General features: G+C 46.1%; 1 protein-coding gene across 2 annotated transcripts in view; it reads left to right on the plus strand.

Annotated features, from left to right (window-relative positions):
• Positions 1-13,702, plus strand: part of WDTC1 (WD and tetratricopeptide repeats 1) — a 65,581-nt gene that overhangs the window by 41,576 nt on the left and 10,303 nt on the right. For both annotated transcript variants that reach the window (XM_010830122.1, XM_010830121.1), the window contains exons 4-9: positions 6,697-6,743; positions 7,178-7,289; positions 9,976-10,163; positions 12,201-12,383; positions 13,082-13,176; positions 13,549-13,664. In XM_010830122.1, coding sequence (XP_010828424.1) covers positions 6,697-6,743; positions 7,178-7,289; positions 9,976-10,163; positions 12,201-12,383; positions 13,082-13,176; positions 13,549-13,664 — 741 coding nt within the window. The remainder of the gene's footprint in view (positions 1-6,696; positions 6,744-7,177; positions 7,290-9,975; positions 10,164-12,200; positions 12,384-13,081; positions 13,177-13,548; positions 13,665-13,702) is intronic.

The following is a 13,702-nucleotide window of genomic DNA, read 5'->3' on the forward strand; positions in this document are numbered from 1 at the left end:
AGCTTTCTTATCCATTCATCTGCTGATGGACATCTAGGTTGCTTCCATGTCCTGGCTATTATAAACAGTGCTGCGATGAACATTGGGGTACATGTGTCTCTTTGAATTCTGGTTTCCTCAGTGTGTATGCCCAGCAGTGGGATTGCTGGATCATAAGGCAGTGCTATTTCCAGTTTTTTAAGGAATCTCCACACTGTTCTCCATAGTGGCTGTACTAGTTTGCATTCCCACCAACAGTGTAAGAGGGTTCCCTTTTCTCCACACCCTCTCCAGCATTTATTATTTGTAGACTTTTGGATCGCAGCCATTCTGACTGGCGTGAAATGGTACCTCATAGTGGTTTTGATTTGCATTTCTCTGATAATGAGTGATGTTGAGCATCTTTTCATGTGTTTGGATAACTGCGTTTTATTTGCCTTCAGGACTCATTACATTCTGTTATATTGTGACTGTGTAATCTTAATACATTAAGGCTAATAAACAACATGTATTGTGAAGTTTAAATGAATTCGTACACATGAAAGCTTAGCACTTACAGGCACATAGCAGACATTTCAGTTTTGAGGGAGATACCCCAGAATTTAAAAAGGCAGTATGACACCATGGTTAAGAGCCAAGCAGTGGAGTCTGTCAGACAAGGATTCACATTCTTACTATACTGTTTATGCAATATGGATATTAACCTTTTTCTCATTAAAAAAAATGAGAATAGTAGTGGTATTTCCATCATGAGGCAGTTGTAGAGTTTAACTCAGCATTAAGTGAAGGGCATAATGTTGTCCCTAGAGGATGGTGAGATAGCACTTACTATATATTAGCTACTACTATCACTATTATTGTGATTACCTTTTTTCTTCCCTCTCTTTATTGAAGTATGATTTGCATAAAAATAAAGTACATGGGTCTCAGGTTGGATGAATTTTGACAAGTAACTACTACTCATGACAAGACAGAAAATACTTCCATCACCTTAGAAGTTCCCATGGTGCCCTTTCCAGTCAACACTCCTCTCTCAGAGCAACCACTTTTTGGCTTCTGTCTCCGTAGATTAGTTTGTTTGTTTTCTATTTCTCCCCATAGGTTAGTTTTGCCTGTTCATACACTTTCTGAAACTGGAATTATACAGTATGCGTGTTTTTCTGTTTGGCTTCTTTTGCTTAGCATCATGTGTTTTGAGTTTCATCCACGTGGTTTCATGTATCTATGGTAGTTTCTTTTTATTTCTGAGTAGGATTACACTGTTTGAATACACTACATTTTGTGTATCTCTTCTGTTGATGATCATTTGGGTTATTTCTCGTGTGGGACTTTGAAAATTAAAGCATCTAGGGGGCAGGTGGAGAAGGGGATGACAGAGGATGAGATAGCTGGATGACATCACTGACTCGATGGGCGTGAGTTTGAGTGAACTCCGGGAGTTGGTGATGGACAGGGAGGCCTGGTGTGCTGCAGTCCATGGGGTTGCAAAGAGTTGGACACGACTGGGCGACTGGACTGAACTGAACTGAACTGAAGGATATTCTTATACCAGTCTTTAGGTGGACAAATGTCTTCATTTCCCTTGAGTAAATACCTAAGGAATGGAATTGCTGGGTCATACAGTAGAGGTGAATTTGACTTTATATCAAACTGACAGTTTTCTAAGGTGATAGTAGCAGTGAGATCTCTTTTTAATACGGGTGGGAATAAGGGTGGCATTTGAGGTAATCCAGCACAGAGAAATATTTGGAGTCATATGGGCCTGGGTTCCTATCTGGGCTCTGGTGTTTACAGTCTGAGTGACTTATTTAATATCTCTGAGACTTAGTCTTACCTGTTAAAAGGGAATGACAATAAGGTCATGTATATTACTATCTAGTATTCTACCCAGCAGCAGCATACCAAGCTGGGGGCAGTAGTGCAGGCTTGTAAGGGGGTGTGTGGTCCGCAAAGAATTTAAAAGCAGTAAGAAAACCACCAAAAAAAAAAAAAAAGAAAGCCACCTAAGTGTCGGTCTGCTTTTTACCATCATTATGCACCTGCAGGTCGAAGCAGCGTCAGTGATAAAATGCTTCTCCTTGCCTCCTTTTCCTCCTGTATACTATGCTGCCTAGCAATTATAGGAATTTATAATAAATAGTCATTATAAGCAATCTTTAATCAAGTTAAGCAGGAAGTAAGAGGTTGGAATTTGGAACCTGAGTGAGATCTAGGACTTCTGTTGCAGGTTCGTTCTGGGCAGTTTGTTTCTTCCTTATTCCTGGTATGCAAGGCTCACCATAAGCAGGTACGTGTCCAGGGTTCCAGGGAGCCAGCCACACAGAGGTCTGTTCCTCTCTCGGAGCCATCTGTAAACAACCACTCCTCTCTTTCTTTAAAGTTTGAGGTTTTCTCCCTTCTTTTTTACCCACTGTTTAATTCTGATATGCCATAGGCATATTTTCTTCCGTTGTATTCTTCAACTTAATTCTAGATCATGTACCTCATCTAAGCCAGGCTTATTTATCAAGGCCAAAACAAATCCTCTTAAACACCCCATGCCTTATATAAATTAGCTTCCCAAACACATAGTCTAACTTATAGAGCCCTTTATTAATGCCTTTTGTCAATAGTTACTTTGTATTTTTGTAGAATCTGATTTGGACTTTCTCTCTACACTTTCTCCAACTTACCTGTCTCTGAGCTGTTTTTTACTGTGTAAAAATGAGTCATAAGTAACATGTTTGTCTTCTGTGGCCTGTCTTCTGTACTTTGGATGCACTACTGATTTGAGGACAAATATAATAATTCTGGAAGCATTCATGCACTTTTCAGACAGTGCTTAAGAGCCCGAGCCCTTGAGTTAAGATGCTTCCTGATTAAAAAAAAAAAAAAAGTGCTTCCTGATACCACTTCGAGCTGTGCTACATTAGCCATGTCCAACGTGTGGGTATGTGTTGGTTTGGTTTATACCACCAAGCAACTCTCCAATACCAGCTGGTTCCCTACAATTTAACTCAATTCTGATACTGTCTACCTGGAGATAGTGTCAAATCCCTCGGGTTAAGAGCTCAGTCCTTAACCACTAGACCACCAAGGAAGTCAAAAGCTTAGTCCTGTGAACAACCCTGCTGCCCTTCAGCCCCAGCAGCTACTTCAGACAGCAGTTGCAAATCCAGGCTGTCACCTGTGCTTTCGACTAATTGTAGATTAGAAGTTCCAAGGGGCTTCCCTGGTGGCTCAGACAATAACGAGTCTGACTGCAGTGCAGGAGGCCTGGGTTCGATCCCTAAGTCAGGAAGATCCCTTGGAGAAGGAAATGGCAATCCACTCCAGTATTCTTGCCTAGAGAATTCCGTGGACCGAGGAACCTGGCAGTCCACAGGGTCACAAAGAGTCAGACACGACTGAGCGACTAACATTTCAGAAGTTCCAAACCCCTTTTCCTTGGTTTCAATTAATTTGCTAAAGTGACTCACAGAACTCAGAGAAACATTTTACTTACTAGATTACTGGTTTATTATAAAACAATATAATTTAGAAAACAACCAGATAAAAGAGGGCAAGGTACGTGGGATGGGCTGCATAGCTTCCATGTCCTCTCCTAGCATGCCACTCTCCCCAAATCTCCATGTGTACCAACACAGAAGCTCTCTGAACCCTGTCCTTTTGTGTATCCCATTACCTTGGCTGGTTGATTAAATCATCGTCCATTGGTGATCAGTTCAGCCGCCAGCCCCTCTCCCCTCCCTGGCGGTCAGGTTGGAATGAAAGTTCCAACCCTCCAATCATATGTTTGGTTCTCTTGGTAACCAGCCTGCACCCTTAGGTGCTTCCCAAAAATCTCATCATCAACATAAACTCAGGTGTTAGTTGAAAGAGGTTTGTTATGGATATCACGACATCTTTATTACTTTTATTACTTAGAAAATTCCAAGGGTTTTTAGGACTTCTGTGCCAGACAGACTATATCAAGACTATATCTTCCTGACATACAATAAATACATATAAATTACAGAATCGCAGCAGTTTACCTAAGCTCTCTGAGTATTGGGTTTTCTTGGGGTTTTTTTTTTGGTGGGGGGGAGTTGTTTCTTTTTGTTTTGATTTTTTTCGGTCACACTGCTCAGCGTGCAGATTCTTAGTTCCCTGAACAGGGATCAAACCCATACCCCCTGTGTTGGAAGTACAGAATCTTAACCACTGGACCTCCAGGGAAGTTTTTCTTATCCATGAAATAAGTAATGATACCTGTTTCTTAAACAAGATAATGGATGTGGAATGCTGTAAAATTCCTGTGGCTGCCGTAACAAATCACCATAAACTTAGTGGCTTAAAACAGCACAAATGGATCATCTTCTAGTTCTGTAGGTCGAAAGTCTGACCTGGCTCTCACAGGCCTAATGTCTTGACAGGGCTTTGTTCCTTCTGGAGGCTGGAGAACAGAATCCGTTTTCTTGCACTTTCCAGTTTCTAGCATTTCTTGGCTAGAAGAAACCTTCCATCTTCAGAACTAGCAGTCGTCGGTCAAGTCCATTTCACACTTACATCTCTCTACTCTCTGCAGCCAGGAAAGGTTCTCTGATTTTAAGGACTCCTGTGATTGTATTGGGCTCCCCTGGATAAAGATAATCTCCCTACCTCAAGGATTTTAGCCTTAAGTCACATCTGCAGAGTCCCTTTGCCATCTACCATAATGTGTTCATGGGTTCCAGAAGACCAGGACATGGACATTTGTAAGGGGGCCGTTATTCTGCCCACCACGGGTGCACGGTACTACACCTAGCTCTTTGTAAGCCCTTGGTAAGTGATGAACATTAAAAGCCCTCAGCACTCCGGGAAATTGCACGCTAAAGATGTGACCCCTGGGCGCAAGTAATTTAAAGCTTGGAGGGAAAATGAGAGGGGTGAGGAAAGAAATGAATCTGATTCAGGAAGAGTGACCAGAATCGTGTATGGATTTCAACCCAGTGCCATGGGAAAGTGAGAGGCCGCAGGTGAGCCAGTGGTCTGGCAAGTTAAACAGAGTGAATGTGTCAATAATGTATTGAAGTGCAGAACCTATGAAGACATGAGGTTCAACCCACATGAGCATTTTTATAGGACAATGGGTGAGAGGGAAGGAAAAAGCAGAGGAAAAGCCTCTGCTGACGAGAGAGTCAGGGGTTTGTTCATTCTCTCAAGTCTTCCCACGAGGCCCACCGGACCCACTTGTTTACTGTGCAGCAGATACGTGCCAGGCACTGTTCCTGGCCTCGGGGATACAGTGAGCGTGGTCACAGGGGCTGCCTTCCCCACTCAGTGTGGTGGAACAGACAGCCGTGTCAACACAGAGCCGTGATACAGCGTGACAATAGGAGCCCACAGGAAGGGTGTGCCTCCTTCCCAGGTTTACGGGATGGGAACAGCTGCTTGAGGGAAGTGCCCACGAACTGAGACCTGAAGAGTGAGTTGATCAGGATGCTCTGAGCCACAAGTAACAGCCCAGCTCAAGTGACCTTAAAGCAACGAGCAGACTGGCTCCTGACTGGAGCCCAGGAGTCGGGTAGGCATCAGGGTGGGTTACTCTGGTCATTCTGGCTCCATCTTTCTGTGATTCCTTTGGCTGGGCTTTTCTCTCCATGTTTATTTCACTGTCAGGCTGGCTACCCTCGTGGTCACAGTTCTAGGAGTCACATCAGGACACCCAGCATCCACAGGAAGAAAGGTGTCCCTTTTGTAGGTTCTTTTCTGAAAATGAGAAAACTTCTTTTCTACACGCTCTCACCTCCTGGCCCCCTTGCATCCAGTTGGGGTTACAGGCTCATTTCTGAGCTGGTCCCTATGTCTGGGTGAATGCCATGTCCAATTTGGCTTATATCTAAGTTCCTGAACCCACCATTGTGGAAAGGACAATGAACTTACACTTCCTGAAATACATGGTCTTATTTTGGGCTGGACAGATAATGAAATGAAAATCAAGATTCCATTAGGAATGAGGGAAAGAAAGAACAGAATGTAGGAATGGAAGTGGCTTGTTCTCCTCTTCTCCAGTGTAAGACTTGTTTCTGCCACTGCATACCTTCTGCTTTTCATGGTTTCTGTTTCCTCGTAATTCTGGCTTTGCCATGACTTCTCTCTGTGCATGCTTTCAACTTCAGCATTCGTCAGTAAGTGCCTCACTTCTCCATGTCTCTCAGTTCACATCCCTGTGCTTGATTTACCTCACTTTACACGTACCTGAAGTAAGCTCCAGGAGACCAGGGACTTTGTTATGCCCCCAGAATCTGAACAGTACCTGGCATGCAGTGCGTGCTGGGTAAACACGTGCCCTATGAGTGAAAGATCAGGCTTCTGGCAACTAGCTGCGTTTCGGTCAGTTGGGCTCCTCTGTCCAGATTTTCTGTGGCTGAGGGGCTGTCCCTTGAAGCGACTGTTAATAGATACCCCTCTGGTGGTAGGAGCAGAAATTTGTTTGGATACATTTCCACTGTTACCTGAATTTCGGTTTACTTTTCTGCAAAATAAAGTCAATAAAATCTTCCCTTTGTGGCTCAGAGGGGTTCAGTATCAAGTGGAATTATGCATATGAAAGTGTATTATATATTGTGAACTGCGTGGTGGTTTGATTCAGTCCTGGTCACTCACTCACACCTAGAAAACCCTGATGATGGAAAGGCTATTTTATCTGTTCACTTCTACTTCTTAACATTGAGTTCTCCAGGAGAACTTCTAACTGGCTCTCTTCTTGTCCCCCAGGGTCACTCAGGATGTGTCAACTGCCTGGAGTGGAACGAGAAAGGAGAGTAAGTATGAAATCGGCACCTATGGGTGCTGGAGGAGGGTGTGGGGAGGTTGGGAGGAGGGGATTTTCCTTCCTCTTTGTAGATCGAAGGAAAAGAGTGGACCCAGAAGAGGAGTTGGGTCCTCTGCTCTCTGCTGTGTCCTTAAGTTTCATTCATCAGCAGCACACAGTTAAATAATGAATCCCAGATAGATGGAAGGTTGGATGACCTTCCAAACTCTGTTTTTTTGATAAGCTAATGCATTTAAGGAACAATGAGAAATCCTCAGAACAAAATATGAGACTCAGTCACTGTTTACAAGATAACCTTATAGTCTGTGACACGTACTGTTGTTCTTAAAGTTGTGTGTGGCCTAAGTCCTTTCACCTGGAAAACATGGGCTAGAGGAACTTGAGGAGAGGAGAGGTCACAACTGTTCCTCTCTCCGCTTACAGCTTGCTGGCCTCTGGTTCTGACGACCAGCACACGATTGTGTGGGACCCGCTGCACCACAAGAAGCTGCTTTCCATGCACACAGGACACACTGCAAACATCTTTTCTGTCAAGGTGAGCAGGACGAGCCGCGGAGCAGACGGACGGTGTGACTGGGCTCCGGGTGTGGTCGTGTTTGCGTGTGTGTCTCCCACCTACCCTGGGGGTCACAGACCTCTTTGTGATCTGAGCATCTGCTGGTGATTTCTTAAACTCTCTGTCTCTTTTCCATGCGCTAATTCCTCTCTCAGAGCCAAGAGGTCAGCTCCAAATGAATGTATACGCATGTGAGTGGTGATGATATAAGGTATGGTTCTGAGTACGAACTTTGATAGCATAGCAGGCAGACCCATATTTGACTCCCTCATCTGCCTCTTGGAAGCTGTGTGAGCTGGGCAAATCACCTGACCTCTCTGAGCCTGTTTACCCATCTATAAAAAGGAAGTAGCTAAGGACAATCCCTCAGATTCATGAATAAATAAACTAAAAAGGGAAGTAGCAATCCACAGGGTTGATGTTACAGTTTAAGGAGATTGTTGATTAAAAAAAGCACCTGGCCCAGGTGATTGTAGGAAATGAATCTGCTGTCTGTTGGTGGAGGGGGGTTGAGGAGAGGGGAGGGAGGGGACTTACAAATGCCTTCAGACCTCTGAAAGTGAAAGTGTCCAACTCTTTGCAACCCCGTGAACAGTATAGTCCACCAGCCCCTTCTGTCCATGGGATTCTCCAAACAAGGATACTGGAATGGGTAGCCATTCCTATCTCCAGGGGATCTTCCCGACCTAGGGATCAAACCCAGGTCTTCCACCTTGCGGGCAGATTCGTTACTGTCTGAGCCACTGGTGCGGCCCCTTCAGACCTCGGGAGGCCTGTTATGTGGAAGTAACGTGAGGCTTGTCCCTTTTGGTCCCAGAGAACAGACCTCGAATTAGTGACTATGAGTTTTCAGAAGCAGATGGAGGCCTGATGAAGGAAAGAACTGTCTGATGCTTAGAGGTATTTGAAAAAGGCAAAATGGGCCTTCTGAGGATGTAATCAGTGTCCCAGCACTGAGGTATTCCTCACGGGGAACTTAAAGGAAATGACCTTTAAGGATGTTTCCAGCCCTGAAATTCTATAATGGTGTATGTGAGAGTGAGGCTGTCCTTTGGAAAGCCTCACTCATCCAAGAAATCTTTTCCTGATTAATATCAAGACCAATTACAAGAAGCCTGAAGAGGAAGACAGATTCAAGAGCTCAAAACCAACTCATTTCCTTAATCAGAACTTCTTTCCCAGCTCTGACTCTCATCTACTGTTCCAAGGACCAAGCCTAGATTAATTCTGTGATTTTTAATGGCAGGAAAATGCTGATTCACCTCCTGCACGATGACCAGAAACTGCTTTCGTCCCCTGAAAAGTGTTAGGCCTAGTTTAAATCTGTGGGGTCAGATCAGGAGAAGGGACCTAAGCCATCATTTTGGCATCATAGAACACAAAATGCCGAGTTCAGAGACCGGAATTGGACAGTGGCCTTGATATTCCCTAATACTAAGACCTTGGGCAAGACCCTCAGCCTCCTCTTCTATTATAAAAGGGGTTCTCTCCCTTCTGGTGATAAACCACGGATGTATTTAACCCATGAGCTCCCCCTAGTGGCATCTATAATGTAGGACGAGTAGGGCAGCAGCCACAAGCTCTTCCCAAGGGCTCTTGTTTCTGTTGGGAGTGGGGTATATGTTGTTTCCAGACAGGATTAAAGATCCCTAGTTGTCCCTAAAAATGATCAAATTCCATCTTTCATCTAGCCCTTATGCTAGTGAGCTGTTAGAGAAGTGGATGTGGAAAGAGTGAATTTTTAGCTCAAGCCAGGTGGGACTTTAGTATTTTTAGACAAAATTTTAGTATTAATCAAAATTATGTTTGTGGCTGTTTTGTCCTTGCCATATGTGATCTGGACCGTTCTGTTCTCAGCTTCATTGGAATGATGGTTGTCCTTCTGAATGATGGCCACATAGAGCTGAGCCTTCTGATGCTCAGCCCTTCCCCAAGGTCTGACTTCTGAGCCATTTCCAGCACTGCCCTTATAAGGAGTGCTACTTGGAGCATCTTTGCACGGGTCCCGTTTTTCTTTTAGAATTACTTCCCAGAAGTGGTAGCTTTGGGTCAAAAGATAGAAATAGTTTTTATATGTTACCTGTTGCCAGATTGTTCTCCAGAAATATTTGAACCAATTTAAAACACTCACTCTCTTAAAACACTGAGGGACTTGTGTTTTAAGACTAATTTATTACTTAACCCCCAGGTTATTAAATAGTCATCATGAAGCATCTAGGAGTCAGACAGACTTGAATTTGAACCCAGTCCTGCTGAATGCTAGTGCCAAACCTCAATTTTAATGAGATTTTTATATTATATTAATAAGATAAATCACGTACTCAATGTCTAGCACATGGTAAATGCTTAATAAATGGTAACAACTGTGATTATCATCCATTCAGCTCTTGGCCTGGGGAAGAATCAGAAGAAGAGAGTTCCTTAGATAGTCCAGCTTGGCGTGGGTCAGGACCACTCTGGAAAATAAAGGTGTACACCCTGATTTTGACTGATAGGCCTACAGGCTGATGCTCAAGATCCAAAGTTCTCTTGGTTGATTGGCCTGGATGGGCTCCTTTTCTTATCTGCTGTGGAGAGGGGGGAAAGATGCTAAGATGCAGGCTAGTCTCCTTCCGGGGCCCACCCCTACCACCTGCCAACCTCTTCTTCAATCTCTCCCAAGCAGTTCCTGCCTCACGCTGGGGACCGCATCTTGATCACAGGGGCAGCTGACTCCAAGGTGCACGTCCACGACCTGACAGTGAAGGAGACGATCCACATGTTTGGAGACCACACAAACCGGGTGAAACGCATCGCCACGGCACCCATGTGGCCCAACACGTTCTGGAGCGCTGCTGAGGATGGGCTTATCCGGTGAGGCCCTAAGGCTGGGCACAGGGGCTGGGCCCCCCCTGCTCCCGCTGCATGTGGGTTCCCCCCTCCCATCTGCCCTCCTGCTTCCTTCCACAGACCTGGCTCCTTCCCTCCAACGGAGGTCCAGCCTCATTGGCCTGCCCAGCACAGTTATCAGGGAACAGATACAGTGGGAACACTTGCTGATTCTATTCTTCACTTTCCTCACTTCTTGCCCTCTCCTGAGCTACACAAGCCCACTGGCTTTCTCACCGCCTTGCACACACAGTCTGCTTCCTCAGGCTTTTGCCCCTGCTGCCTCCTCTGCCTAGTTTTCTCAGCCCCAGCTCTCTCTCAGCTCTTCTCACCCTAAGGAGACTGCCAAAGAGTCACCTCCTGGGAAGCACCTTCCCTGGCCACCCTCTGCCACAGGCCTTCCACCACTGTGTTTTGTCTCTGTGCTCTCACTGTATCCTCTATAGCTCTGATCACCACCTGGAGTTATTATTTGCTGGCTCACCCTTTTGTCTGTGCCCCTCACTGAGTAGTAAACTGTCAACACTTTCGCCTGTCCTGCCCTTGGTTGTGTCCCTAGAGCCCAGCACAGTGCCCCCACACAGAGGCACATGATCCGTTTGCCTTGAACAGTCGGCCAGTGGGCATATTCTTGGGAGGGGGATCGCAGCCAGAAATGGTTAAGTGGCCTCTCCCCCTTTCCGCTGACCTGCATCATCACACCTCTGCCTCTGCTTCCCTTTTTCTTAACATGGCCTCATTGCCTTTCTCTAACTCCTGTCTTCAAATATACCCTGAGAACTTTCCCCCTATCCCCACAATCTGCTTTAACTGCCTCCCTGAGGTCCCACGGGACTTGGTGCCCTCTCCCTTTTCACAGAGGATGAGGGGTATCTGAGTCATGGAGGAACAAGGACTCGGACCAAGTCAAGTCCTACCTCTGTCACTCGTGTCCAGGCAAGTCACTTCACCCTCAGACCTCAGTTTCCTCATCTGTAACAAAACCAGCATTTCAGGAAGAGCAGTCTGGTGAGGATGGCTGAGAAAGATAAGCGAACGACAAAGAGATTATGGCAGATGTTTAGGTGGAGGTGGGTAAGCGCAGGGGTGATGCCCCTGCCGTTTTCTGGATGTGCCTGCGTCCTAGAAGCAAAACAGGTCCCGGTAGAAGTGTGCTTGTGCTGGGTGGGCGTTTTGGCCTCACCTTTACCATTGGTTCAGATGGTGAAGAATCTGTCTGCAATGCAGGAGACCCGGGTTCGATCCCTGCTTTAGGAAGATCCCCTGGAGAAGGGAACGGCTCCCCACCCCAGTATTCTGGCCTGGAGAATTCCATGGACAGAGGAGCCTGGTAGGCTACAGTCCTTGGAGTCACACAGAGTTGGACACAACTGAGCGGCTTTCACTTTCCCTTTACCATCTGGATGGGACTTGGGCTTGTTCTGGGAGTAGGCGTTTCTGGGAAGCTCGTAGATGATCTCCAGATTCTCCTTCTGTCACCTCTGTACTTCTTTTGTTTCTACAATAAACTAGGTTAAGAATAGAATTAAGAATTAGAATCAAGGAGCAGAGCAGAGTGGTTAAAACAGTCTTCCCAGCACTGCACTTAACTGTGGTGTCATCCAGGCAAGTTATTGAACTTCTTTGAACTTCTAGTGGTACCTAGGGATAGTGTGAGAATTTAATTAGATAATACCTGTGTAACACTTGGGAACAATACTGGACACCAAGCAATGTCTCATGAACTGTTAATACTCAGTAATAATGGTACTTAGTGGCAATAATATTGATATCTGTTAAAAGAATAAAAGGGTTCAGTAAGTATCTGCCTTAGGGAGTTCTGTTAGAATAAAAACAATGTATGAGAAGCCTGCTACAGGTGCTTGGCACACAGGGCACTCAAGATATGGGAGTGGTTTTTGACGTTCTTACTTACACACAGATCCAGAACCCCTCCCAGTTCGCTTGCGCTCCAGGGCTCGGCTTCTCCCCTGCCCTGTGCCCATGGACGCAACCCCCAACCCGCCGTGTCCTCTCCCACAGCCAGTATGACCTTCGGGAGAACAGCAAACACTCGGAGGTGCTGATCGACCTGACAGAGTACTGTGGCCAGCTGGTGGAGGCCAAGTGCCTGACTGTCAACCCCCAGGACAACAACTGCCTGGCCGTGGGGGCCAGCGGGCCCTTTGTGAGGCTCTATGACATCCGCATGATCCACAACCACAGGTAGGAGCACACGACAAGTCCCTGGGAGCCTGATACCCTGAGCCTCGTTGCCAGGCCCTCTTCTCTTTGAGGTGGTTTTTTTTTTCATTCTGTGATTTTTTTTTAAATAATTCAATCCGTGTTTGTTTTTATGAGACGTGTATTAAAGAAATTACTTTTACTCCATTACCTGAAAGAAATCCCTGTGTGTAATGTCTTCTGTACACACGTAGTGTACGTAGTTACCATCTTACACGTGTAAACGCCTTTATTTGTACATACAATTTTACTTTATTCTTTTAAAAAAAAAAAAGTATACTCAGAACCTCCACAGAAGTCCCAGACCTGCGCGGCCCGCCAGTCTGGTTTTCAGTGGACTCCTGGGACAGGTGTGTGGACTTCTGGCCTGCGTTGCTTTCGTTTGTGGATTTGGGCGATTGTTGTTGCTCTTCACACACTACATGACTTAGAGTAGGCCACGAGCTTTAGCTTCCTCATCTATAAAATGGGAGTAACAGGGAGGCCATGAACCAAAGAGGGGTAGGCAGGGCCACTGTGATGGATGTGCCCACAGCTCTCTAGTTGGTTGACTTTTGGGGGTGCTCAGGTAAGGAAGAAAGGTACCTCTTCCTGACACAAATGGCTTTTTCCCGAGGAAGTGTGGTCCAGCCAGGAGTCCTGATCGGTATTATAACCTATTTCGTTTGCCTTGCCACCAGAAAAAGCATGAAGCAGAGCCCTTCAGCAGGCGTGCACACCTTCTGTGACCGGCAGAAGCCCCTCCCGGATGGCGCAGCCCAGTATTACGTAGCAGGTAGGGCTCACCCCAACTCTGGCCCTAAACTCTTGGCGGGGTGCTGATTGTCTCCAGAGCAGTGCAGGGAAGCAGTGCTGAGAGTCAGACAGACCCGGGTTTAATCCTGGTTACCACCCACCAGCTCTTACGTGACCTTTGGCAAATTTCTTACTCTGGAGGAATCTTAGTTTCTCTTCTGTAAAATGGGATTATGATGACTCAGTGAGACAGTGTTTAACGTTGGCCCAGTTCATACAGTAAGGGCTCAACTCTTAGAGCTGCTTTTCTGAGGAAGATGATTGGTCACTGGTAAGGCTGACTTCTCACAACTCCTTGCCCCTTTTTGGAGGGACTGGAAGCCTCCCACCTGGGTAACTCTGCTCGCTGCAGGTCCCCTGCCAGTGAAGCTGCCTGACTACAACAACCGTCTGAGGGTGCTGGTCGCCACCTATGTCGCCTTCAGCCCCAATGGCACAGAGCTGCTGGTCAACATGGGGGGAGAGCAGGTATGGCTGGCCCCCCGAGGTGGCCCCTCCCCCTGCCC

Source organism: Bison bison, unplaced genomic scaffold (genome assembly GCF_000754665.1).
Source record: "Bison bison bison isolate TAMUID 2011002044 unplaced genomic scaffold, Bison_UMD1.0 scf7180017864516, whole genome shotgun sequence".
NCBI classification, from domain to species: Eukaryota; Metazoa; Chordata; class Mammalia; order Artiodactyla; family Bovidae; genus Bison; species Bison bison.